Here is a 23,577-nt window from a genome sequence, read left to right as displayed (position 1 = left end):
GCAGGACCTGCTCCCTGGCCTCAGCATTCTGGCTGCCCAGTGCAGTGGCTAGCGGTGGAGTGCTTACTAGCCTCCTCTAACCCTGCTCATTGAGCTCCCTGCTGCCATGTCCTTTGAGCATCCTGGCTGACATTCACAGTTTGACCTCGGCAGTTTCAGGCTGTGTGTCTCTTTCCTGATGCTTCTGTTCACTTGCGAGAGGAGACCACTATCTACAACGGCAGGTTCCGTACATGCTTTTTACTTGAAAAGGTTCAACATGAAAGATTTTTTTTTGCTCAAAGGATTTATATCCAGAATGTTCTTGGGGGAATAGTTCATACTTCTTTGAAAGGGCAGGGTTTTATTTGTTTTTTTTTTCCAAATTATAAAGATGAACAGCAAGGTGTTGTAACACTTTAAAGCAGTTTTGTATTGGAGAAACAACTTTATAGGTCACAGAAAAGAAGTAGACCAAGAGAGGTAGAATTAAAAGAACAGTTTATTCATAATCGTGTAAATTAGGAGTCATTTTCTTTTTTTTTAAAGATTTTATTTATTTATTTGACAGAGAGAGACATAGCGAGAGCAGGAACACAAGCAGGGGGAGTGGGAGAGGGAGAAGCAGGCTTCCTGCAGAGCAGGGAGCCCGATGTGGGACTCGATCCCAGGACCCTGGGATCATGACCTGAGCCAAAGGCAGACGCTTAACGACTGAGCCACCCAGGCGCCCTAGGAGTCATTTTCAAATGATGGGGAGAAACATTGTTTTTGTTCCTTCCCAAAACCCAACCATCACTACCATATTACAGAACCTGCCACCACGGCCCAGGGACACGGACACTCTGGGCTGTGACTGTTGTGTTTCTTGACTTTTTTGGTTTTTAACAGCAGAAAAGGACATGAGTTCAGAGATTTCTTTCCACAAGAAGTTGAAGGAGGGAAAACAGAAGTCCACTTTATTTGTAAATGGGCATTTGCCTTGCCCTATCCTGGCCCCTGCAGGAGCCTGCCATCCTCATCCCCCTGGCCTGGAGGGGCTGTGACCCCCAGACCTATCACAGTCAGGGCCTGGCCAGGTGGTGCCAGGGGAAGCAGAATGGCGCAGTGGAAGCGTGCTGGGCCCATAACCCAGAGGTCAATGGATCGAAACCATCCTCTGCTACATGCTCATCTTTTCCTGGGCGGTAGCCTGAAGACCTGTGCTGTCCCTGTCCCCCTTCCATTTCCCCATCAGGATGTGCAGGACTCGTAGCTGCAGCCGGTTCCATGGTGTAATGGCCAGCACTCCGGACTCTGAATCCAGTGATCCGAGTTCAAGTCTCGGTGGGACCTGCACAACGTTTTGGTTGCCCTCCCCTTTTTATCTCTTGATCCCCACTTTGGTGTCCCTTCTTCCAGGTGCGCTCAGGCCAAGGGTGGCCCCACGGTGGCCCTGGTGTCTTGTGGTTCTATGGTGTAATGGTCAGCACTCTGGACTTTGAATCCAGCAATCCGAGTTCAAATCTCGGTAGAACCTGCCTCACCTGTGGCCCTTTTGTGCCCACCCCACCCCCCAAGTCCCGAGTAGTGGGCAATGCAATCCTCACCAGGACAGTCCGGTACCCTCCAGATCAGGGTCTCCTCTTTCGAGCTCATGTGGAGACCCCTGGTTGCAGCCTCCATTTTACCCCACTGGCCCCTCCATGGTCACCTGTCACCTTTTCTTTGTGTGTCCACGCACCCAGGACCCCTCTTGTCCCTGCTCACTGCTGCCTGTGGCTCAGAGGACATTGTCTGGTGCAGGGAGGGTTGACCGAAACCTCTGCCCTCAGGGTGCACAGGGGCCCGGGACTCTTCTTGCTCCTGCTCCTAAGCACACCTCTCCAGAGACCTCCAGCTAAGGACCCTTGAGCTGGGTTGTGTGGGTGGCTCGCGAGAGCTCCTGCTCCTTCCCCAGAGGGAGCACATTAGGGATTTCCTGATCTCTGTCTTTTCAACATGCACTTCCTCTCTCTAGCTTGACTTTAAAAAAAGGAGACCAAAAGGGGCTCATACTGTCACCTTCAGGAAATGTTGAATTCCTTTTATTAGAGCAGATTTAAGAGTTCTGAGTAAAGGGAGAAGAGCCTAACTCTGCATCTGCTTCCCTTGTGACCTTGGAAAGACTCTGCCCTCTTGGGATATCAGCCTCCTCATCTGTACAGTGAGGAGAGCTGGATGAGCTGGTCCCCTGGGGTTCATTCCAGCTCGCTGCACAAACGTGATTTCAATCCTGCCCCTGACTGCTATGGGACCCTGGGCCCCAACGTCCTCCTCATTCCCATTCTCCACTTGTCTTTGTGAAAATGGGCTCATGTCCCGCTTGGGGCCCAGGTGAGGGCCCAGAGGAGCCTAGCTCTCCACACTGGCTCACGTATTATGACAGGGGCCTATTTTGAGGCCTCCTTGGTGACATACTGCAGATATTTCCCTATTTGTGCATAAAAAAAAATCTATGTTTTAACTGCCTCCCGAATCCCACTGTTTGGATATACAATTACTTAACCATTCTCCACCAAGGAACCTCGTCAGGTGTTGCAGGTTGTTTACTCTTAATGCCAATGTCCTAAAGAATGTCTTGTACTTGCCCACTGGGCACCTGTGTGCGGTGCCGCTCAGGGAAGGTTCCCAAGAGTGAAACTGCCAGCTGCTGGGCGGGAGCCTGCCCTTCTCGTGGACACCAGTACAAACTCCTAGGTCTATGTTTATGTGCACGTCTGTGCATCTGAGTGCACAGAAGTGTGTAGACCTGTATACGTGTCTGTGTGCACGTATACGTGTGCAGGTCGATACGGGGATGTGCACGGATGTGTATTCAGTTTTCAAGTCAGTCTTCCGTCCTGGCACTTGCTCATTTTCGAAATATCTGGCTTATCCTTATTCAGAAAATAAGGTGCCAGTCTCTGTCCAAAAGGACCTCATACGCTCTGCTTCCCTGAACACATGAGTTGGGGGTTCACTTGCTTTAGACAAGTGCTCTGGCCGGCTGGGAACAAAGCCAACACCTGTGTGGAAGGAGGTGCACGTAAGCACCAAGGTCGGGCCCCCCAGCTGAGGGAGCCCATGCTGTTGGCCAAGTGGCCTCGGTTCCCTCACCTAACACATCCGACCTAGACTCAGTGTGAGTCAGTGGTCTTTCCACTGCGGACAAGTGTCCAAAGCCTGCTGCTCAGCTCCGGGCCAGCGGCTGAGGCCACAGGACAGCCTCCCGTCAGCGGCACCCCGAGAGCCTGCGACAGGCAGGGCCCTCGCTCCACACCCTCGGCCAGCATCAGACTGATGGTGTAGGCAACGGGCGTGCCGGTCCTCACTCATGCAGAGCTGAGGAGGAGGGACCGGTGTCCACGCTGGCGGGAACTGGCCCAAGCTCTAAGGCCAGGTGGAAATGGCATTAAAAATCTGGGCTCTGATATGGTCCAGAGCAGGGCACTGGAGGGCAGAGCTATTCGCCACGATGACCAACATGCACGCAAACCTGCTGGACACGTTCCCGGTCTGCTAGGTGGTGACTCGGAGTACCGTAGCCCTGGTAACAGCATGCCTATGGAGTGGCCGCTGGGTGTGATGTCAATCTGGGCTCACCCTGTCCTCCTCCTCACACTGGGACCCACTGCTCACTAGCAGACACGCTGTGGGCATCAGCCCAGCCTGGCCATGCGGCCGCCCCCTCTTCTCTGCACGTTTGGCTGGAGTCAGGACGAAGGTGGCCATGACCCAAGATGAGCTGCGGAGGAGACCCAACACCCCGTGGGATAACCCCCGGTCCGTCAGGCTCTGGCCACCGGAGGGCTTCGCTGGAGCTGGAAGGGGCTGCTTTTGAAGCAAGAGGAACTGACCGCACACTTGGCTGGTGGCTTTGGAGGCCCACTGAGGAGACACAGGAGGACAGCGCTCCTGCTCTGAGCCAGTTGTTGGCTGGAGAAGTGCGAGGTGAGGTGAGGGAGGGCGCGCCCCGTGTGACATACGCATCTGTCGCAGAGCACACCCTGGCCCCTGGCTGGGAGGAGCACCAGGTTCACGGATTCTCCACACACAGACCCATTCTTCAACTGTTTATTCCATAATCAGTTACCGTAGAGGATGAACCCGATTATGAACAGACTGAAAGAAATATACAGTTTCACACAATACCCAGCTATCACCCCGGACAGGTACACCGGTACAACACGATACAGAACGCGATGAGGGGAACGGAGCCCGCGGAGGCTTTACGGCATGAGGGTTCAAGAGGAGCATCATCACTCGTGTTAACAAAATCCAAGTGCTTTGAAAATCCAACTCCAGGCTGTTGGCAGAGGTCTTTCATTTCAAGGACACGCCCGATGTGGAGCGCCACGATTCCGGACATTTCTGGCTGCTTGCGAGCCCTGTTTGTGGGTCAACTGCTTTCCCTCTTCCTCCTTAAGGTGCGCCCACAGGAGCAGCACGGGCGGCAGGAGGAGAGCCCCTCAAGAAGCACAGGCTGGGGGGCGGCATGACGGCAGCAGGATCAGGAGGGACGGAGGTGACTGCCTCTCGGTCGCACGGCCTGGCTTACACGGGTAGCCCATCTGTGTCCTTCCGTCTGTAGGTAGCTGGCAGCCCTGCCAGGCCTCCCCGCCTCAAGGTGAGGCCACCTCAGTGGCTGAATGACCAGGTGCGGGTCTGGGGCCTACAGCAGCAGCACCCACAGGGCCCCCAGGTCAGCGCTCTGGTCCCGGGAGGGGCTGCCGCCTGCCGCTCTCTGGCAGCCCAGCAGTGAGAGACGTGGACCACCGTGGCCAGAAAACCTGGAAACCCAGATTTATGTACCAGCCCCCGATTCCAAAAGGATGCAATTGACTCACAATCTGGCAAAAACATTTCAGGAGAAATGTAAGTGGGTAAAAATAAGAGCCGATTGGGGCAGACTGTGGACTGCGGCCCCACATGCCCTGCAGCGGCCCGCCTCCTGTCATCTCCTCACGTGATCTCTCTGAGGCACATGAACCCGAACTTTTGGGGTCCTAGCTCTTCACAGGACACTTTTTGGATTTTTTTTTTAGGCCTAAAAGATAATAGTTTGTCTTCACTCTTGTTCTTTGGGATATTTTTCAGTCTTAAGATAAAAGAATACTTAAATTGGGGCAATCCTCCTCTCATGTCAAAATATTCCAGTCGCACACGTCACGAAGACATAGCACCACATCAAACAGCGAGGGAGCCCCCAGCAAACAGGGGTAGAGAATTCTGAAAACCAAGGTAGCAGCTGAGAAGCCGAGCGGTGTCCCTGCGGTGTGTCTGATGCCCTCGCTCAGCCGCGCCTCCCTCCCCGGGCAGCTGACGGAGCCTGCCTCCCGGCCGGGCCGACCTTCACCACTTGATGTCTCGGCTGACCGCAGGGAGCCCTGGGCCCTGGTACATGGTGTGCAGGGCCTCCTGGACTCTGGGGGAGTCGGCCCCGTCCAGCCACTCCTGGTACAGCTCCTGCACGTGGGCGCTGGTCTCCGGGGGCCGCACAGGGACGTCCGCGTAGATGCCTTCCATCTGCCGCAGCAGCGCCTTGTCTGCGCGCCCATCCTCGGCCTGGGCTTGGCCTCTGCCGTTTAAACACCCTGAAAGACAAGCAGGGACCTTATGCTTTGCCTCCGTTCGCTTTCAAGGGATGGTTCTGGAGCAGGAAAGGAACAGCAGTGGTGTGCAGCACCGTGGGACCAGAGCCTGGAGCTGACTCTGGACGTGTGGGCCCCGAGGCCTCAAGAACCCCAGGTTACAGGCGCACAGCCCCTTACGCTCCCGAGTCTTACCTACATACCTTATCCAGGAAACGTTTTTTACCTAAAAGTGAAGTGAGCTGCCAGCCTCTAGAACTGGCTGGCTGTGTATGCAGATCTGGACTTCCAGAAGAGCAGGAAGACTGCGAACGGGAAGCCACACCATAGCGTCTCATAAAGCCTCTGGGCGTGGGTCCCCAAAGGGCGGGAATGGGGAGGGGGCGGGGACCCACGACCCCGCACCAGAGCCCATGCACCCGGGCACCACAGCCTGGATAAAGGGTCCAACTCCCACGTCCTGGTGCTATTTACTCTCAAATGTATTAAATAATGTCAGATTTATACGGTTAAGTTGATTTAAAAGAATCTGTAGCAAACTGCCACCCTGGCCAAGCCCCTCTCCACTTGTCCCTTGGCAGGACCCACCAGCTGCACTTTTTTAAAAAAAGATTTTATTTTATTATTTTACTTTTTAAAAAGATTTTATTTATTCATTTGAGAGAGAAAGAGTGAGAGAGAGAAAGCATGAGCGAGGGGGAGCGGCAGAGGGAGAAGCAGGCTCCCCACTGAGCAGGGAGCCCGACGCGGGACTCGATCCCAGGACCCCGGGATCATGACCTGAGCCGAAGGCAGACGCTTCACCCACTGAGCCATCCAGGCATCCCTCCACCCAGCTGCACTTTTGAGCTCAAATCTCGAAGACACTCAGCCATGGCAGGTGACTGCGCTCACTTTCCCAGGGAGCCCACTCTCCCAAGGCCTGCTCCTGTCCTCAGACCCCTGGCCCCGGCTCCCCCGCTGTTAGGGCACAGCCCCACCCGTGGCTCAGGGGAGCTGGACACCCTAGCCCCTCCACCGCAGACCCAGCTCACCACTGCCTCCTCATCCTCACTGTGCCAGGTCCTCCACACCCCCACATGCCCTCCCGAAGCCGGCAGGTTTTCGCCAGCACCCTGGCCACGCCTCCTCTCCTTAGGCAGGCTGGAGCCTTGTGGGCCTTCCCCCCTCAGTAGGGCACAGGTGGCCCCACACCCACCTGGAGGCCACAGCATCCTCTCCCCGGACACCCGTACCCACTCCAGCAGCAAGTCCCTGGCCTCTGCTGTGGGACCCCTGCCCTGGCGCCTCCCGTCGGTCCTCCCCACCCCCGCCCAGTCCATCCCTCAGGACAGAGCCTGGCTACGGGCGGGGCCATCTGAACCAGGTCAGGCTCTCCGCTGGTGCCACCCGAGCGGCGGCTCTTCTCTGGGACTGTGTCCCCAGGGGCGTTCTAAGGGGACACCTGGCTCTTCTGCTATGTGGTAAGGGAAGGAGAGGGACCACTGTGTCACAACCACCAGGGCAGCATCCACAGTCCCACAGAGCGGTCAGAACCGAGCAAGGCCTGGGGCAGCCCACGAGGGCCTGCGTCCTCAGGGTCTGTGGGGGCAGTGTGGCCCAGACCCCGCGGCTTACCCCCGGGGCAGGCGAGCACCTCCACGAAGTGGTACGGGAACCTGCCCTTCTTCAGTTTCAGAACCACGTTCTGGATGTTTCGAAAGCCGTACGCAGCAGCGAAGCGTAACAGAACCTCCCCATTCTTTTCAAGGGTGACCTCCTGGAAGTCTTTGTTTCTGTAAGATGAACACAGTGGATTTTTTTTTTTTTTTTTAAGATTTTATTTATTTATTTGACAGAGAGAGACAGCGAGAGAGGGAACACAAGCAGGGGGAGTGGGAGAGGGAGAAGCAGGCTTCCTGCAGAGCAGGGAGCCCGATGTGGGGCTCGATCCCAGGACCCTGGGACCATGACCTGAGCCGAAGGCAGACGCTCAGACTGAGCCACCCCGGCGCCCCTGGATTTTTTTTTTTTTTAAGATTTTTATTTTAATTGAGACACACAGAGAGAGAGAGAGTGCACAAGCGAGGAGGAGGGGCAGAGGCAGAGAGAGAGGGAGAAACGGGCTTCCCGCTGAGCAGGGAGCCCAACTTGGGGCTTGATCCCAGGACCCCAGATTATGACCTGAGCTGAAGGCAGACGCTCAACGACTGAGCCCCGCAGGCGCCCCAACAAAATGATTTTAATCTAGAGTCCTTCCTCTATGGCTGACAATCATTTTCTAATCTAAGTTTGAAATGTTAGCAAAATGAAAGACCTGAATAAAAACAAGGCTTTTTGGTCTTGGCTATTCTAAGCCCTATAAATGAGACAGCCCCCCACCCCAGCTCACACACGCGCGCACGCCCCCGGCTTTGGGCAGTGTGCCCGGACAGCAGTGCTGACCGCACAGGCAGACCTCAGGGTGCGGTAGGTGACCTCGCCCACATCCTCGTCAAACAGCTGCTTGGCCGCGTGCCTGAAGACGTGCGCCAGGTACCCGTCGGAGCTGGCTCCGTCATGGCGCCTCACCTCTTCCTCCTTCAGGCCTCCAAACCTTGCCAGGCAGAAGAGCAACAGCAAGTAGGAGTCAGACTGCCACAGGCTTAGGATCCCCCATGAAAAGAGAAATTCTGTACAGATATTTAGACTTTAGGCAAGGATCTCATGTTACTGAGTTTTAAAGATCAGCACAGGCAGTCATCTGTGACCCCCGATGCCAAAGCAGCCGCTGAAGCCCCACTCCGTGCGCTTGGCTGGCTACTCCTTGTCTGCTGCACCATCAGCGCGTCCCCCAGACCTTGACACCTGGGACACTTGGGACAGAGCTGGGAATCTGAGGGCCACCTGAGAGCGTGTGCACGCGCCCCAGTGGGGACAAGAACAAGCACAGGCTCAGGCCACAGGCACTGAAGCCGCTTCAATTCTATACACCTCAGGGCAGCCTTCCACAAAAGGGCTGTGACTGCCGAGCAGCCCTCGCTCGCCCTGCGCGGAGCCCAAGACATGCATGTGGTGGGAGTGCTGGTCATCGGTTAGGATTACCAGGACAGCAGAACCCTGGCCTGCTGTTCTTAGTGCAAAGGGACCCGAGGGAGCTGCTTTTCCCCAGAGGTGACCCAGCCTCAGGCAGGTCCAGACACACAATGCCAGGGACCCATGGAATTCAGAAGTGGAGGGTGCGGACATGTAAATATCCCTACGGAAACCCAACTCCCCACACCCCCAGTCGGCGGCACTGCACACCAGGGCCCCGCTCATGTTCCACTGGAGAGCTGGGAAGACGGCCTAGGGTCGTGGTGGGCGCCGAGCCGCGACACAGCAAGTGGCAACCCCAGGTCAGGGGGCCCCCACACCCCCATCTCTCTGCCGCCCACAGCCTCCTCATGAAGGAGGGAGGCCACCAACAAGGTGCCCCTGCCTGCAAAAGTCACTTACAGAGTGTCAACGGCAGCGTCTTTCACTGCGAGGTCACTTTGCTCCATTATCTGAACGATTTCACCTACAGACAAAGAAGAGGCGTAAGGCACCATGGAAGGACCCACCCAGCCCAGGCCGGCAGGACATCACGCTTCCTCAGGAGCTGCTTCCAAGATTATCTCCCCCACGGGAGCTTCTGTTAAGGTGACCTTGGGCACTGTCACTCTTACAGAGGGCAGGAACCCATCTCTAGCGCAGCAGAACACTAATATGTGAAAAATTCTGATAAAATGTAAGAGAAGAGTCCAATTCCTCCTTCTGCCCTTGAAACAAGGGATTTTGCAAACAATCTCTCCGTGTTTTTGTTTCTGAAGCAGAAAACTTTTGGGTATAGCTGCCTGTGGACAGAGCACCAAGACACAGTGGCTGCATTTACATAGCGTACGGTGGTGTGCAGAGATGAACTGAGAATCAGCACCACTGTCTTACTTCCCTTTACACCACGGTCCCCAGAAACCCTTGCTGGAGACAGCGAATGTTTACATCAACCGCCATGGCATTACATGCACACAAGATGACTCAACATGTGAGAAAAACAGTAAAACTGATTCTGCATTCAAGATAGAGGTCTGCCTATGGTTCTCATGAAAACCCGCCATTTACCAGGTAAGCAAATGTCCTCCTGTCTCCCTTCCCCCGGGGCCTGTGCGCCGGGGGCCCTTCCATAGCGGTCCTCTTGCTGGAGTCTCAGGTCAGGGGACCCATGCCCAGGAGTCACTGTCCCCGAGAGCTGGTCACCCTGCCTACACGGTGCGGGGGTCTGAAGTGCAGCCGCTCGGGGTTAGCAGACGAAAGCCACCCCTTGACGGCAGCGTTCTGCTGAGCGGCTCTTGAGGGCACCAGAGAATCATTTCCACCCCAGCACACAGAGAACCTGCTGCAGGCCCTCCGCCAGGCGCACTGGACGGGGGCTGCTGCCAAAGTCACTGGAGCACCACGGGCCCCCAGCTTGACTCTAAATGAGAAAACCTCACTGTGTTGCCAAGTGCATGTTTGCTCTGTCGGCAGGGTCTCTGTCTCATATGGGACTTCTCCATGCTGTGCGAGCGCTGCCCCCTCCACTTCCCTGCAGTCAAGCCCTCGGGGGTCCTGTCGTGACCTCAGAGGACGACCGGCCAGAGGCCCCAGTCGTACCCAGCCCGCCCACCCCTCACCTGAGGTTAGTACGCAGTCAGCACCCCGGGAGCCGTGGGAAGCCGTGGGAAAGTCTTCTCGAAGGGCCTCCAGTTTCTTATCATAGCAAGGAGCCACAATAACATGGAAAATCTTGTCGGGGGACAGGTTCTGGGGAGAAAGAGCAAACCCTGCTTGGGGCTGTGGGGAAGTGAGGAGGGGCAGCTGAAAGCTGGTGCCCACAACTCCCCCCCACCCCGACCAAGGTGCTTTCTCACGTGCTGAGGCCACTGTGGATCTGAGCCCAGCCTCCTGCAGACCAAGCTGTGACCTGCGCTCGCAGCCGCACGATCGCCCACCTCGGGGCCAAGCCACCCAGAGCCCGGAAGGTCCAGCAGCCTGAGATGCCGGGGAAGAGCTCAGAGAGCTGAACCAGCTTCCTCCCCCAGACCTATGCACACGCTGACCAAACACCATTAAGGATAAGCCACTGCTGGACAGTCGCCCGGGCTGGCTGACCCTCCAACTTTCCGGAAGCTTCCCAATGACACCTATTCGGGTAGCCCCTGTGGTGCCTGAGGCTGAGCTGGAATCGGCAGTCACACCAGCAGCGGGAAGTTGCCAAGTGGCCTCGGCAGAAAGGCCCTACTCGGGGCAAAGCCCGAGGACGGTGCCCGGCTGTCCCTCAGCAGGCCCACAGGACCAGTGACCCTCGAGGACTGGCACACTCCTGGATTCCCCCAACAGTGGGGGTGGGGCAAGCATGAGGGATAAAGTCCCAAAGTCCATTTTTCTGCCCCCAAAGTGAACAAGGGTGTCAAAGGCGTGTGGCTTCCTAAAACGGCTTTGGGTCTGTGGGGTCCCTATTATCGCTGTGTTCTCCAGTTTCTCCAGGGCCAGACCTCACTGGTTCCCTGGAGAGATGTATCCTCTGACTGAGGAGGACCATGGGCACTCTGGCAGCTGGGGAAGCGACCACAGGAGGGGGCCACATCATGGGCGCCACTGGGGTGTCAGGGACCTCCGGAAGGAACCAGGCTTGGCCTCTGCCAGGGTTCCTGAGGTGGCCCTGGATGGCATGCAGGGGGTCTGAGTGGGGGCCTGCAGTGGGGAGGGACAGCACAGGGACCAGCTAAACATGGGGTGCCACCCACGGGGGGACCCGGGGCAGGTGAGGGACGTGGGAAGGTCTTTAGGAGCCTGGCTGGGAGTTTTCCCATCATGTGAAGGCAGAAGTGGCTAAGGGAGTCGCATGCCTACTCACTGTGGTCTGGGGGACAGGCCAGGACCCCACACAGGGCCTCCTTCACTGCAAGCATCTCCGGGGGCAAGGCCAGGGCCTCCCACCGCCGCTTACCCGGATAGACAGTGTTTCCACTCAGTCTAGGGCCAAGACCACCCTGGATGTGCCCGGTGGGAACGTCCCCCATCTCCTAGCCCGTGTGCTGCCCTGTGGGAGGTGATCAGCTTACCTGCCGTCTGGCGAAGTAATCCTTTACCAGAGAGCCCATGATCTGTTGGGGAGACTTGGCGGTGCAGAGGTGGGGGGTAACAGGGTGGCCCAGCACCCGTTCGGCGTATCGGACCCAGCCTGGGGAGAGAACGGTCCTGTCACCTCCTCACAGTGGCTTCCTTCTCCTTTCCGTCACACACAAGGAATTCTGAGCTCCCAGACCCCATCACTTGGGGTAAAGCCAGACACCTCTTCATGTGACCTCCCAGGGAATTCGTGGCACCTTGGGCCCCAAGGACCCTAGTTGCATATGCCCTAGACTGGAAGATGCCCCTGCCAGCCCTTGACCAGAGAGGATGGAGTGGAAGGAAGTGAAAACTGGTACACTGGATCCCCCCAAAGAGGAGAACAAGCTCAGAGGAGCATCTTCCCAGGGCACTGGCCCCCACTCAGCTGTGCCCACTGCACAGCTGTTCTTGTCATCAGCAGCCACAAAGCCCACCCAGCTTCACTCACCTATTGGAAGTTAACAGCCAACAACTGCCCACTTTTTAGGGCAAGGACAGAATTTCACACACCCAGGTGACAGTGAGAAATAGCACACATGCTCTACGCCTAAGCACGCAGCTTGGTACTGAGCATTTCCTGAGCTGCCAAAGGCCGCTGTGCCCTCTGGGCTCACCCCTGCTGCTGGGGCGTCCAGGGGGAACAGGGGTCAGAGAAGACCTGCGGGAGCCAGAGCCCGCATCCTTCACCTCCTGGGCATGGCCTGGCGAGAGGCAGACGCCACGGACAGGTGTGCACACCACAGCACCACGGGGGAGCACAGAGGCAGAGTGAGAAGCTGCGCACCAGACCCCAGGGACAGCCAGCTGCCTTCCTGTGACCACTCCTGGCCAGGAGAGCAGCAGGAGTGCGAGACGACGCGACAATCCCGTCTGAACAAACTCAAACCCCGTAACCATCACCTGCATGTAGGCCTGAGCGTGCACAGGAAACGTCTGCGGTGACCCACAGAAGCTCCTAGAGAGCGGTCCCTGGAGGAACTCTCTGGTTTTTTTATTACCATATGATGTATTACTTGTTTCAGGGGTACAGGTCTGTGATTCATCAGTCTTACACAATTCACAGCGTTCACCATGGAGGGACTCTCCTTATCCCTTGCCTCTCAACATTAAAAACAAAAAACTGCCAAAAACAGTGGGCCTTTGGGGGCCCAAGGCCCCACGCACCGCGAGTCTGGCCTGGCAAGGCCCCGCCCACCCCGGCCTCAGTACCAGGCTGGCACCTCCAGACGCGGCTCTCCGGCAGATGGCATCTCTGTGCTGCAGGCAAGCTGCTGTGGGCTGGCCAGGGGCACCACACAGCAGCAACGTTTAGCAGGAGGTAAGGGCTGGGGCCCAGGGAGGATGCCCAGCCTGCGGGGCAGAGGACCGAGCAGGGACGGGGAGGAGGAACCAGGGTCCCAGGGCCCCTGGCGCCCTGCATCTGAAACCAGACAGGTTAGCACTTTCCTGAGGAAACCTCTGATCAGGAACTTGTTACTGAACGCTGCCCGGGGGGCAGACACACCAGCCTGTGGCCTGGACAGCCCCTGCCGGCTCCCATGGAGACACGAGAACGGAGAAGCGACTGTGGGCTTCACAGCAGCATGGGGGTGACAACAGCACCCACGTCCTACCTGGGCGCTGGCCCTTCCCTGTAGAACTGCAGACTGCCCCCTCCCCCGGGCCACCACTGACGGGACGGGACAAGAGGGGATGTGCTTGGAGAAGTGGCCTGGCACGAGGCACCCAGGAGCTCTGCAGCGGTACACCCCACAGGAGACATCCCTCAGTGTGTGGGCAGCAAGCACACCCCAAGACCTAGGAGCCCCGCATGAGAAAGCCGTGCCCAGCGAGCCAGCACAGGACTGCCCACAGCCCTGATTCTATCTGTCAGGTCAGATCATCTGACCTTGATGTTGCTTTCATCTCCTTACCCTGTCGTAGGGAAGCAAAAAGGACAATGCTGATTGTAGACAAGGTTTAATTTTGAACCAAATCTCACCTCATGTCCCTGAACTTGAGAGATGACATGAACCTGAACTAGTTAGAGTTCTGACATACTTGGGTATAAAGAACTCCCGAGGGAAAGTGCATCATCATCTAGGAAGAACATTCTAGAAGCTCCAAACCTACACATGAACAGACTTGAAGAGCTCAAGACCCTGGATGCAGCAAGTATCAGGCCAGATGCGGGGGGGAGGGGGCGGAGGTGGCCAGTGTGCACCAAGCAGGGGCTGAGTGAGGTGGGGGGCTCTGGGGTGGGCCTGCTGGGGTCCCCACCAGCACTCCACTCCCTCCTGGTCTAGGACGCCCAGTGTGTTGGGCCTGTGACCTCTGATCTCACCCATCTCTGCTCCTGCCCCTAACGCAGACCCGTGAGAAACGGTGCCTCTGGCACACGGAGGCGTGGCAACTGGCCCTGGGCGCTCACCTGGACAGGCGGAGGTGAGCATGGGCAGCGCTGGCTCTTCCTCGCTGTGCTGCTGGTATCGACGCACGAATTCTTTCTGACTCTCCAGGATGCTGAAATCCGCTGCTATTGTTGTATCGAAGACATAGTGCACCCCTGCAGGAAAGAGGGCGCGTTCAGCTTCTCATCACCTAACGGAGGACCCCCTGGGAGTCTGCAGACTCCACAGGCACCCCCGAGCTCTGTGCCTCCCTCTCACCTCCTTTGCACCACAAACTGCATAAGCCCAGGACTGTGTCTTACCTTTTCCTTCAAACAATAAACGTGGATCATTTTTCATAAGAAAATATGTATGTTTTCTCTCTTGCTTCCTCTCGTTCTCTCTACATCTACACTTACGTAAACACCTCACAGTAGCCATAAAGTTAACAGAAGATTACAAGATACCAGCAGCACTCTCTTCCAGTCAGTGGTTAGATTTCAGTCTGTGATGATCCTTGGTATCTTTAAATAAACTGGCAGCCCAAACCTTTCTTTTTTTTTTTGTTTAAAGATTTTATTTATTTGACAGAGAGAACACAAGCAGAGGGAGAGAGAGGGAGAAGCAGGTTCCCTGCTGAGCAAGGAGCCCGATGTGGGACTCGATCCCAGGACCCTGGGATCATGACCTGGGCCGAAGGCAGCCACTTAACCAACTGAGCCACCCAGGCATCCCCAGCCCAAACCTTTCTGATGGCCATAATTTTTATGCTGATTTGTAACTAGCTATCTTTTTTTCTTCTTTTTTAAGCTTTTAGCATTTTTAAAAAAAGATTTATTTGAGAGAGAGTGTGCAAGCAGGGGGAGGGGCAAAGTGAGAGGGAGAAGCAGACTCCGCACTGAGCACAGAGTCCGACGTGGAGCTTACTCCCAGGACCCTGAGATCATGACCTGAGCCGAAATCAAGAGTTGGAGGCTTAACTGACTATCCCACCCAGGTGCCTCTTTTTAGCTGTCTTTTAATAATAAATTTTTTTAATATTGGCACATAAGCCTAAAACAAAACATATACTTTTAATAATTTTAACAAAGTAGATTAAATAACATTATCTGCAGCCAGATAATTTTTCTTAAAAAGAAACATTGTAACGCCTAAGTATCATCTTAAAAGTATTACCCTAAGTCAGTTTTCCTATGGATATATATATGCCCAACTCTTTTCTTTAAAAAATTCTCTCCCCAAATACGGCCTTTCACTATGAAAAGAGAGAGTATCTAGGAACTTTGGTAAAACCTGAAGCTTTTTCAGATCACGAGCATGAAGGAATGACTACACCCATGCTCGTGGCTGTGGCCTAGTTTGGTAGCAGGCAGTGCGTGGAGAAACCAGTCCACGCCAAGTGCTCTAAGGAGCAGGTGTTTATTCCAAGTGTCACCTTATTTTATTAGTAATCCCCCACGTGTTTAGGTCTTTAAAAGCCACTGCAGGCTGCCTGGGTGGCTCAGTTGGTTAAGCATTTGACTCTTGGTTTTGGCTCAGGTCATGATCTCAGGGTCCTGGGATCAAGCCCCGTGTTGGGCTCTGTGCTCAGTAGGGAGTCTGCTTGGGATTCCCTCTCCCTCTGGCCCTCCCCCGGCTGACGTGCTTGCACAAACACTCTCTCTAAAATCAATCAATCTTAAAAAAAGAAGCCACTGGGCACCTGGGTGGCTCAGTCGGTTAAGCGTCTGCCTTCGGCTCAGGTCATAATCCCAGGGTCCTGGGATGGAGACCTGTGTTGGGCTCCCTGCTCCGCGGGGAGTCTGCTTCTCTCTCTGCCTCTCTCTCTCTTTCTCCCTCTGTCTCTCATGAATAAATGAATAAAATCTTTTTTTTAAAAAAAAAAAGAAGCCACTGCAGAAAAATCGAAGCTCATGTTGAAGAATGCCTCCAGTTCTACTCTCCTGAGCCCGCCTGGTGGTCATGTGCATGAGGACACCCCGGGGGGCAGACCCTCCACAGAGGGTGGGGTGGGGTGGGGGCTCGGGGTTGAGCAGTCTAACAACAGTGGATGACACAGAAGCCTTCTCATCGCTACTGTGGATGGTACCATTCCAGCTCATTCACATTTGAGCTCTTGGGCATATTTGAGAGGGACTATCTTCCTTTTTTGTGCACAGGAGACAGCCCACTCCCTCCCTGCTCTGCTCTTCAGAGAGCATCCTGGGAAACCAGATGCCGGTCATCTTGCAGATGTGATGCTCTATCACATGCCCTCCGTGGGCCCTGGGAGCCGGGGCGAGACCATACTCCTCAGCGAGCGCAGGAGCGCAGGAGCCTCCTATGTGTCCCCGCCACCCCATCACCTGCTGCTCCTGGGGGGCCAGCCACAGACATCACACCACACCCGTCTGCACAGCAAGGGGGTGAGGGACGCCCGCCTGTCGCGGGTCAGAGGCAGGTCCCCTTACGTTTCTTGAGGTGCTTGTGGAAGTCTGGTCTAGGCTGTGCCCCTGGGAGCTGAACTCTGGAGACACAAAGCACAGCTGTAAGCTGGCCTTGTAGACTCACAACAATATCAAGGTGCCTCACCAAGACTTTTGAGGAAGCCGCAGAGTCTTCTAGATGCATCAGTCACACTGAGGCGGAATTTGGCAGCAAAGTAAGGCAGAGACTGAGGACACACGGACACGACCAGCACCTTGTGCTGTGAGGTATCACATTTCTGGGAGAAACAGAGAAGAGCGTCACATGTGTGGTGCATACAGAGTGAAGTGAGACACCATGATGAAAAATCCCGTCACACAGAACGAGTAAGTGCTCTATGAGAACACTGATAAAATATACGTGCACTAGCAAGTATAATTAAGGAAACGGAAAAAAAAATTAGGATTAAAAAGTGTGACATCCCAAGAGATTTTGTCAATTTTTAAAAACAATACTCTTATCAATAAATGCGAATACCTGAATGAAAGTGGATAATTTTAAAGGAAAAAAAATTACAATATTGGCCCACAAATAACTGAAATGACCCAATAACAATTTAAAAATACACACACACCAATATGTTTCAATTAGAACAAAATACATACACACTGAAACAGTGTCCAGAGATCTATCCCCAGAGAGGCCTCAGTCCCTGGTCATTCTGGCAAACTGTAGGATATATATATTTGCGTACATGTATACATATACGTATGTATGCGTGTGTGTGTGTGTGTGTGTGTGTTTTTTTTAAAAAGAGAAGAAGAAAGAGCAGGGGGTGGGGCAAAGGCAGAGGGAGAGAGAGAGAGAGACTTAAGCAGGTTCCACGTTCAGCACAGAGCCCAACGCAGGGCTCGATCTCATGACCCCAAGATCATGACCAGAGCCGAAACCAAGAGTCAGACGCTTAACTGACCGAGCCACCCAGGCTCCCCAAATTGTAGGATATTTTTAAGGAGTGGATCATTCTCACCTTCTATAAACTGTTCTAAAAAACACTGTGTGGGGCGCCTGGGTGGCTCAGTTGGTTAAGCGACTGCCTTCGGCTCAGGTCATGATCCTGGAGTCCCTGGATGGAGTCCTGCATCGGGCTCTCTGCTCGGCAGGGAGTCTGCTTCTCGCTCTGACCCTCCCCCCTCTCATGTACTCGCTCTCTCTCATTCTCTCTCTCTCAAATAAATAAATAAAATCTTTAAAAAAAAAAAAAAATACTGTGTGGGATGCCTGGGTGGCTCAGTCGTTAAGCGTCTGCCTTCGGCTCAGGTCATGACCCCAGGGTCCTGGGATCGAGCCCCACATAGGGCTCCCTGCTCGGTGGGGAGCCTGTTTCTCCCTCTCCCTGCCACTCTCCCTGCTTGTGCTCATTCTCTCCGACAAATAAATAAAATCTTTTTAAAAAAATGCCGTACAAACATGAAACCACAAGGCTATTGACATCCTGAAACCAAAACGGATACTGGCAGCTCAAGGAATCCCTGGAAAAATATGAACAATTCATCGCCAACACAATAACCCAGGAGAGCAGCACGGGCGAGGATGCTGGCATTAGAAAGTCTCCCCTGTGACCCTCTAACCTGGAGTCTAGGGCAGATACAGGATTACCGTGACAGAGCTGTGTGGGTCAGACGTCAGCCAGTTAGTAAAGTGGAAACCCGAACGGTGGCATTTGGGGGCAAACCTTCCACCACAGGTCTGAGGATTGGTCTGGTCTCACAGCTGGGGCACGCAGGCCCAACTGGATGTGGGAAAGGCGGCGTGATTCCTGCTTCTGAATGCATCCTAATAGAAATGTCGAAGCAGGAATCGGGAGAGAGTGTGAATCGGTGGAAGCAGGAATTGGTGTGAGTCCCAGTTGCTAACAGAAGAGGCAGGGCAGAGGGTGGTCTGTCCCCAGCTCCAGAAGCCAGACTCCGTGCTTCCAATCCTTTTATCTGATGCCCTGCCAGGGAGGTCTCCAGGCCTCACTCCGTTCTCACTCAAACGTCCCCTCCCCTGAGGGAGCTGCTTTGTGACCAGCAGGGGATCAGACTGAGCCCAGGGCGAAGGGCAGCAAAGCACAGAAAGGGAAACTGCAGTGTGACTGCATGAGCAGCTGGCTCAACCAACCCAGAACCTCCCCTATGTCCAGTTTCCTGAAATAACCATTTCCTTATTCTTTATGCCAGTTTCTGTAGCTGAAATGCTGATTGGTATGCATTTCTACCAGAAGTTTCTACAAACATCTACTTAATAGTAAAACTTCCCACTGAAGTCTGAATCAAGATGTTAGTGTGGGGGGAGCTAAAGCCATTCTGTTCAGAGGAGGACAAGCAAGAGCAGGTGGGGACTGCCGCTTGCTCATGGACCTCCCGGGGGACCTGACCACCAGGAAGGGAAGAGACACAATGCTGACAACAGAAAGACATGTATTTCTCTCTGAAACCGTGACCTAAAAATGCTGATGTGCCAGGAACACGCCACAGGGGTGGTGGCAAACACGCACAACACTGCTTGGCTCTGTCCTCTGTGCTGGGTGCCCATGTGAAGCCCACACTCCTCGCGGACTCCGCCTTGCTCGGGCACACCAACTGTTACTGAGACGGCGGCGGGGGGGGGGGGGGGGCGCTCCCAGAGGCACCTGCACTGCTGCAGGCAGGGTGGGGTGTGAGAGCGCTCCCTGAGAGCGGCCATGAGCGAGGGGCAAACGCAGGTGTGCGCTTCAGCCCCTCTGCCTCATCTGCCCTTCCTTTCACCTGTCCAAAGCTGAGGGACACAGCTCTGCAGGACAGCTGAGGGACCACAGCCTTACCCCAGCCTGACAAGCCCATCAGACCAGAGCCCTGCCTCTGGGAACAGACTAGGGACCTCGAGTCCTACCACGTCGGTGAGGGAACGTGACCCTGGGTGGGGGGCTCTAGAGAGGGTTGACTCCAGCAAAGGACATAGGGCCAGGGCCGAGGCATGTACGCTGTGCCCAGCAGAGGCTTCCACGCCGCACCTCCACCCCCCCCCCACCCCGCCCAGCAGGAGCCCTACCTTATTAAGGTTCAGAACGCGGAAGAAGTCCTTGGCATTCTGCTGGGAAACCTGGAGCCCTTCCTCAGCAGTCACACAGCTGTCACAAGCCAGGCAGTCACTCAGAAATATCTTGGCATCGGCCAACTTATGGAATTCTCCCTTCTACAAAAGAAAGATGTTTTGGTCTGATTCTTGAATAAAGACTCTAACATGTGCTTCTCTAGGGAGAATGACAGCACGAGACTGACACAGAACATGGACACCTTGGACAACACAGAGCCGGAGGGCCACAGAACACCACAATGACACCAAGGAGTCACACAGATGACAATCCAGGGTGGGAGCAGGACAGCACTATCACATGGTGGAAGAAATCTACATTCCTGTGTCTCAGGAGCTGGCCCGGCGCCTCTCTTCCCTATGTCCCCTTCTGTGTTGCCCTTGGGGACTCCCACTCTCAGTCTGCTCTGTACTCCCTGGTGACTCATCAAGGCCCATGGCTCCCCAAGGAAGCTGGTAGCCTGGCTTCAGGAGGTCTGAATGGGGCCCAAGAGTTTGCACTTCTAACAAGCTCCCAGGTGGGTCCAGAGCTGCCACTCCGAGGGTCTGGAGCACAGGGCCTGGCACAGAGCTGGGGCCCAGCAGAGAATGCTGTGCTACTCAGAGAATCCTGGCCCTCTGTCCCTGCAGAGGTGTCCGTGAGCACACTCTGCGCTGTTCCCAGGACTTCCTCCCTGCCGTGTGCTGTGCACCACACAGTCCTCCTTTCTGCAGGCTCTCCCGGGCCAGGTCTGGTCCCTCCCCACCTGTCCTGTTCCTTCTGCCCCCGTGTGCGTTCTGCAGAAGACTGTCCACTGCCTTCTCTCCAATCAGCCTCACTTCCCAGAACAGTGTCAGCTCCCCCAGCCCCCAACACCTCTCCAACCTTCACCTCCAGCGGAGCTCTTTCCTTTCCCAAGCTCCAGACCGCCATCCCACAGAGAGCTCAGTGTCTGTGGAACTCAAATTGCACGCAGCTTCCTGCACTGCATCCTCTTTCCTGCTTTTGCCACTGTGGTGGCCTGCCCAGGCCCCACCACCCCATCTCCCAGGTCCTTCCCCTCATTCTCCCCTGCTCTAGCCACCTTAAACCACCTGCCTCCATCACCCGCCCCCCCATATGATCTGCCCCCTCCCCCAGACCACTGTGTGCACCCCTCCTCTGACCTGCTCACCCTACGGGGGTGCCGCCCACTGTGCTGGCAGGACGCCTGCTGAGGCTGTGCACACACCTTATCTCTGCGTAACCACAGCCCTGGGAGAGAAGGAACCCAACTCCCCAGGTCACTGATAAGGAAACTGGGGCTCCCGGGTTTAGATGTCTGTCCGAGGTGATGTGGCCAGAGGGTAGGTGTGGGAGGCGCCAGGCACTCCCTGCTTCTTCTGCCTTTGAACCCTGGGTGCCTGCCTCATCTGCTGCTTGCCAAGCCCTACAGCTGCCAGAGTGCAGAGCTGGTACGAGAGGGACTAGATCAGTTCCTGTCAGTCCAGACCTTGTGTCGGGGTCACCAGACTAAAGTGAAACCTGCTGCTGTCCATGTTGCCAGCTCTCCACTAGTGAAGTCAGTACCAGTCCTTTCCAAGGGAAGAGTGACCTCCCCTACCCAGTAAACTCAAACCATCACCACTAGCTAAGGGGGATTTAAACCCTCAAGAACAGAGTTAGAGAAGAAACCACTAGAAAAACAAACTTACAGGATCATGAGATTTGAATTATTTTTTAAATTACCTACCTAAACTCCCCTTTTACAGAATGAAACTTTTCATTAAAAAAGTTGGAGATTTAAATATTATACCACTATTTCTAATCAATGACTGAAGATGGTATTTTTCTTTGTTCTTCACACAGTTTGTTTTGGCTGGGTGTATTCTGAGAACACTTGCTCTTGGGCACTTCTGTCCCAAAGGTCACATGCCTAGGAATGACCACCCAGCATGCCCACGGCAAACCCCCCCCCCCCCCGGGCACCACTTTAGGATCTTCTGAGAGCAGTGGTGTGCCAGGGACATGAGCCCTCGAAGAGAAGAAAAACAGCCCCAGCCATTTACTCCAGGCTAATGCAAAACTGAGAAATTACTTGCCTCTCCATTCTCCTGAGCCAGACTTGGTACATCAACTGAAGCATTCTCTTGGTCCTCGGTTTTTGTTTTCTTACTACATTCCTTGAAAAAGCAAAGGAACATATAAAAGTACTTTTAATCTGACTCTCTCAATTTAAAAAGATGTATGTACACTCTGATCCATTAACCTCATGTGTAGAAATCCTCTCTACAAAAACAAAAGTACCTGGACTTGTGGACACACATGCACACCCTCCTCTATCCGTGTCCTTGCAGTAACTGAAAACTAGCAGCAACATGGCCTTCCACCAACAGGTAAATCAACACCGACAGCCTGGATACTTGTTATATTTAGAATATGATGAACTAGAATTATGTGTAATGCTTTGAAAATATATCTCCGTATAATGTTAAATAAAAAAAGAGGAAGTGATGGAATATTTATATGCTCTAATTTTTGGAAAAACAAACAAAAAATCCCTATCCCCACAATGAATGGCTCTTTACGTTATCAGCCTAGAAGCAAGTGTGGAAGGCTACCCCGGTCACTAAGGTTACCCAGGTGGAGCGGAGGACCAGCCCTGTCCTTCCTACATTCCTGTTTTGTTACCATAATCATGTAAGTTGTATAAAAACTCCTCAAAAACATGTTTTCATCAGTGTTTCAATCATCCACATCAAGAACTGTGCTCGCTATGACTGCCCTGCCTGGTAACAAAAGTTAGTTTGTTTTTCTGTTTTTTTTTTTCCCCTTTGGCTTCAAACATATTTAGAAAGGACAAACAAGTGCACTGAGAACTGGAAAGACCAAGCATGAGCCCAAATGTAACGTGACTACAAGGCACCTGGAAACGAAACCTGACCCGAGTAGCGCCGGCATCTGGCAGGTTCAGGGTCCGCAGCTCACCAACCACCTGCAGTCGCCCTCTACCCAGTAAAACCCGAACCAGTTGTCACACAGGAGACCAAGTCTGCGAGATGACGCGGACGCACAGGAGCCCGGAGCGGCTGATCCCGGAGACGGGGGACCCGGGACGGCGCCACGGCCCGCACCGCCCGCTCTGGGCACCAGGGCTCCCGGAGGCCGGTGACCGCAGGCAGCTCCGACCCCCGGCTCCGACCTCGACCCGACCTGACCTGACCCCCCGACCTCGAACAGCCCCGACCCCGGCCGGACCGACCCCGACCCCGAGCAGCACCGACCCTGGCAAGACCGACCCCCTGACCCCGAGCAGCACCGACCCCGGCAGGACTGACCCCCTGACCCCGAGCAGCACCGACCCCGGCCGGAACGACCCCCTGACCCCAAGCAGCCCCGACCCCGGCAGGACTGACCCCCTGACCCCGAGCAGCCCCGACCCCGGCCGGAACGACCCCCTGACCCCAAGCAGCCCCGACCCCGGCCGGACTGACCCCCTGACCCCGAGCAGCACCGACCCCGGCCGGAACGACCCCCTGACCCCAAGCAGCCCCGACCCCGGCCGGACTGACCCCCTGACCCCAACTCCCTGACTCCGGCCGGACCGACCCCCGACCCCGAGCAGCCCCATCCGGGCCGGACCGATACCCGGCCCCGAGTGCGCGGGGCCCACCTTCCGCGTGCAGTGCTCACACTTCATCTGGAGCGGGGCAGGCGAGGGGCCAGGGTTCGGCCTCAGAGGAGCACCGGGAGACTCGGTCACAGACGCCCGGCGCCCGCCGCCCTTTGTTGTAGTCACCCGCGGCACGGCACCACCCCCAGCGTCTCCACTTGACCAATGAGAGCGCCGGGAAGGGGCGGGCCACAACACTAAACCAATAGGAGCGCAGATAGTGCGGTGCGGCTCCCGCCCACATGTCTCCGCCTAGGCCAATGACAGCCCCGGGAAGGGGCGGGCCAGGCCCTGGAGCCAATCGGAGCGCGCGGGGGCGGAGAGCGGCGGATGCCCGGGAGGCCCGGCGGGTCA

At 55.3% G+C, this 23,577-nt stretch overlaps 1 protein-coding gene and 3 non-coding genes across 4 annotated transcripts; 3 read left to right on the top strand and 1 right to left on the bottom strand.

Annotated features, from left to right (window-relative positions):
• Positions 1-1,072: 1,072 nt before the first annotated feature.
• Positions 1,073-1,144, top strand: TRNAM-CAU. Its single transcript has one exon. It is a non-coding gene; the product is annotated as a tRNA-Met (tRNA).
• A 98-nt stretch (positions 1,145-1,242) lies between these two features.
• Positions 1,243-1,314, top strand: TRNAQ-CUG. The gene has a single exon. It is a non-coding gene; the product is annotated as a tRNA-Gln (tRNA).
• A 112-nt stretch (positions 1,315-1,426) lies between these two features.
• Positions 1,427-1,498, top strand: TRNAQ-UUG. Its single transcript has one exon. It is a non-coding gene; the product is annotated as a tRNA-Gln (tRNA).
• Positions 1,499-4,043: 2,545 nt separating this feature from the next.
• NARF (nuclear prelamin A recognition factor) lies at positions 4,044-23,355 on the bottom strand. Its single transcript, XM_032429808.1, has 11 exons — positions 23,224-23,355; positions 21,653-21,733; positions 19,550-19,693; positions 16,643-16,775; positions 14,113-14,247; positions 11,654-11,772; positions 10,223-10,352; positions 9,027-9,090; positions 8,008-8,145; positions 7,188-7,345; positions 4,044-5,573 (listed from the first exon to the last, which is right to left on the bottom strand). The coding sequence occupies exons 1-11, from the start codon at positions 23,248-23,250 to the stop codon at positions 5,332-5,334; spliced, it is 1,371 nt and encodes a 456-aa protein (XP_032285699.1). The 5' UTR covers positions 23,251-23,355; the 3' UTR covers positions 4,044-5,331.
• Between the last annotated feature and the right edge of the window lie 222 nt (positions 23,356-23,577).

Source organism: Phoca vitulina, unplaced genomic scaffold, assembly GCF_004348235.1.
Source record: "Phoca vitulina isolate PV1807 unplaced genomic scaffold, GSC_HSeal_1.0 scaffold41, whole genome shotgun sequence".
Lineage (NCBI taxonomy): Eukaryota > Metazoa > Chordata > Mammalia > Carnivora > Phocidae > Phoca > Phoca vitulina.
The sequence above is the reverse complement of the archived record's forward strand: the minus strand, read 5'-3'. Positions and strand labels throughout refer to the sequence as shown.

Bases quoted from the DNA above. Each gene is read 5' to 3' on its own strand.
- NARF (XM_032429808.1), bottom strand. From the start codon at position 23,250: ATGAAGTGTGAGCACTGCACGCGGAAG. The intron at 16,776-19,549 runs GTAGGGCTCCTG...TGTTTCTCCCAG, and splicing joins GCGTTCTGAACCTTAATAAG to AAATGTGATACCTCACAGCA. The intron at 5,574-7,187 runs GTAAGCCGCGGG...CTTGTCTTTCAG, and splicing joins GGTGCTCGCCTGCCCCGGGG to GGTGTTTAAACGGCAGAGGC.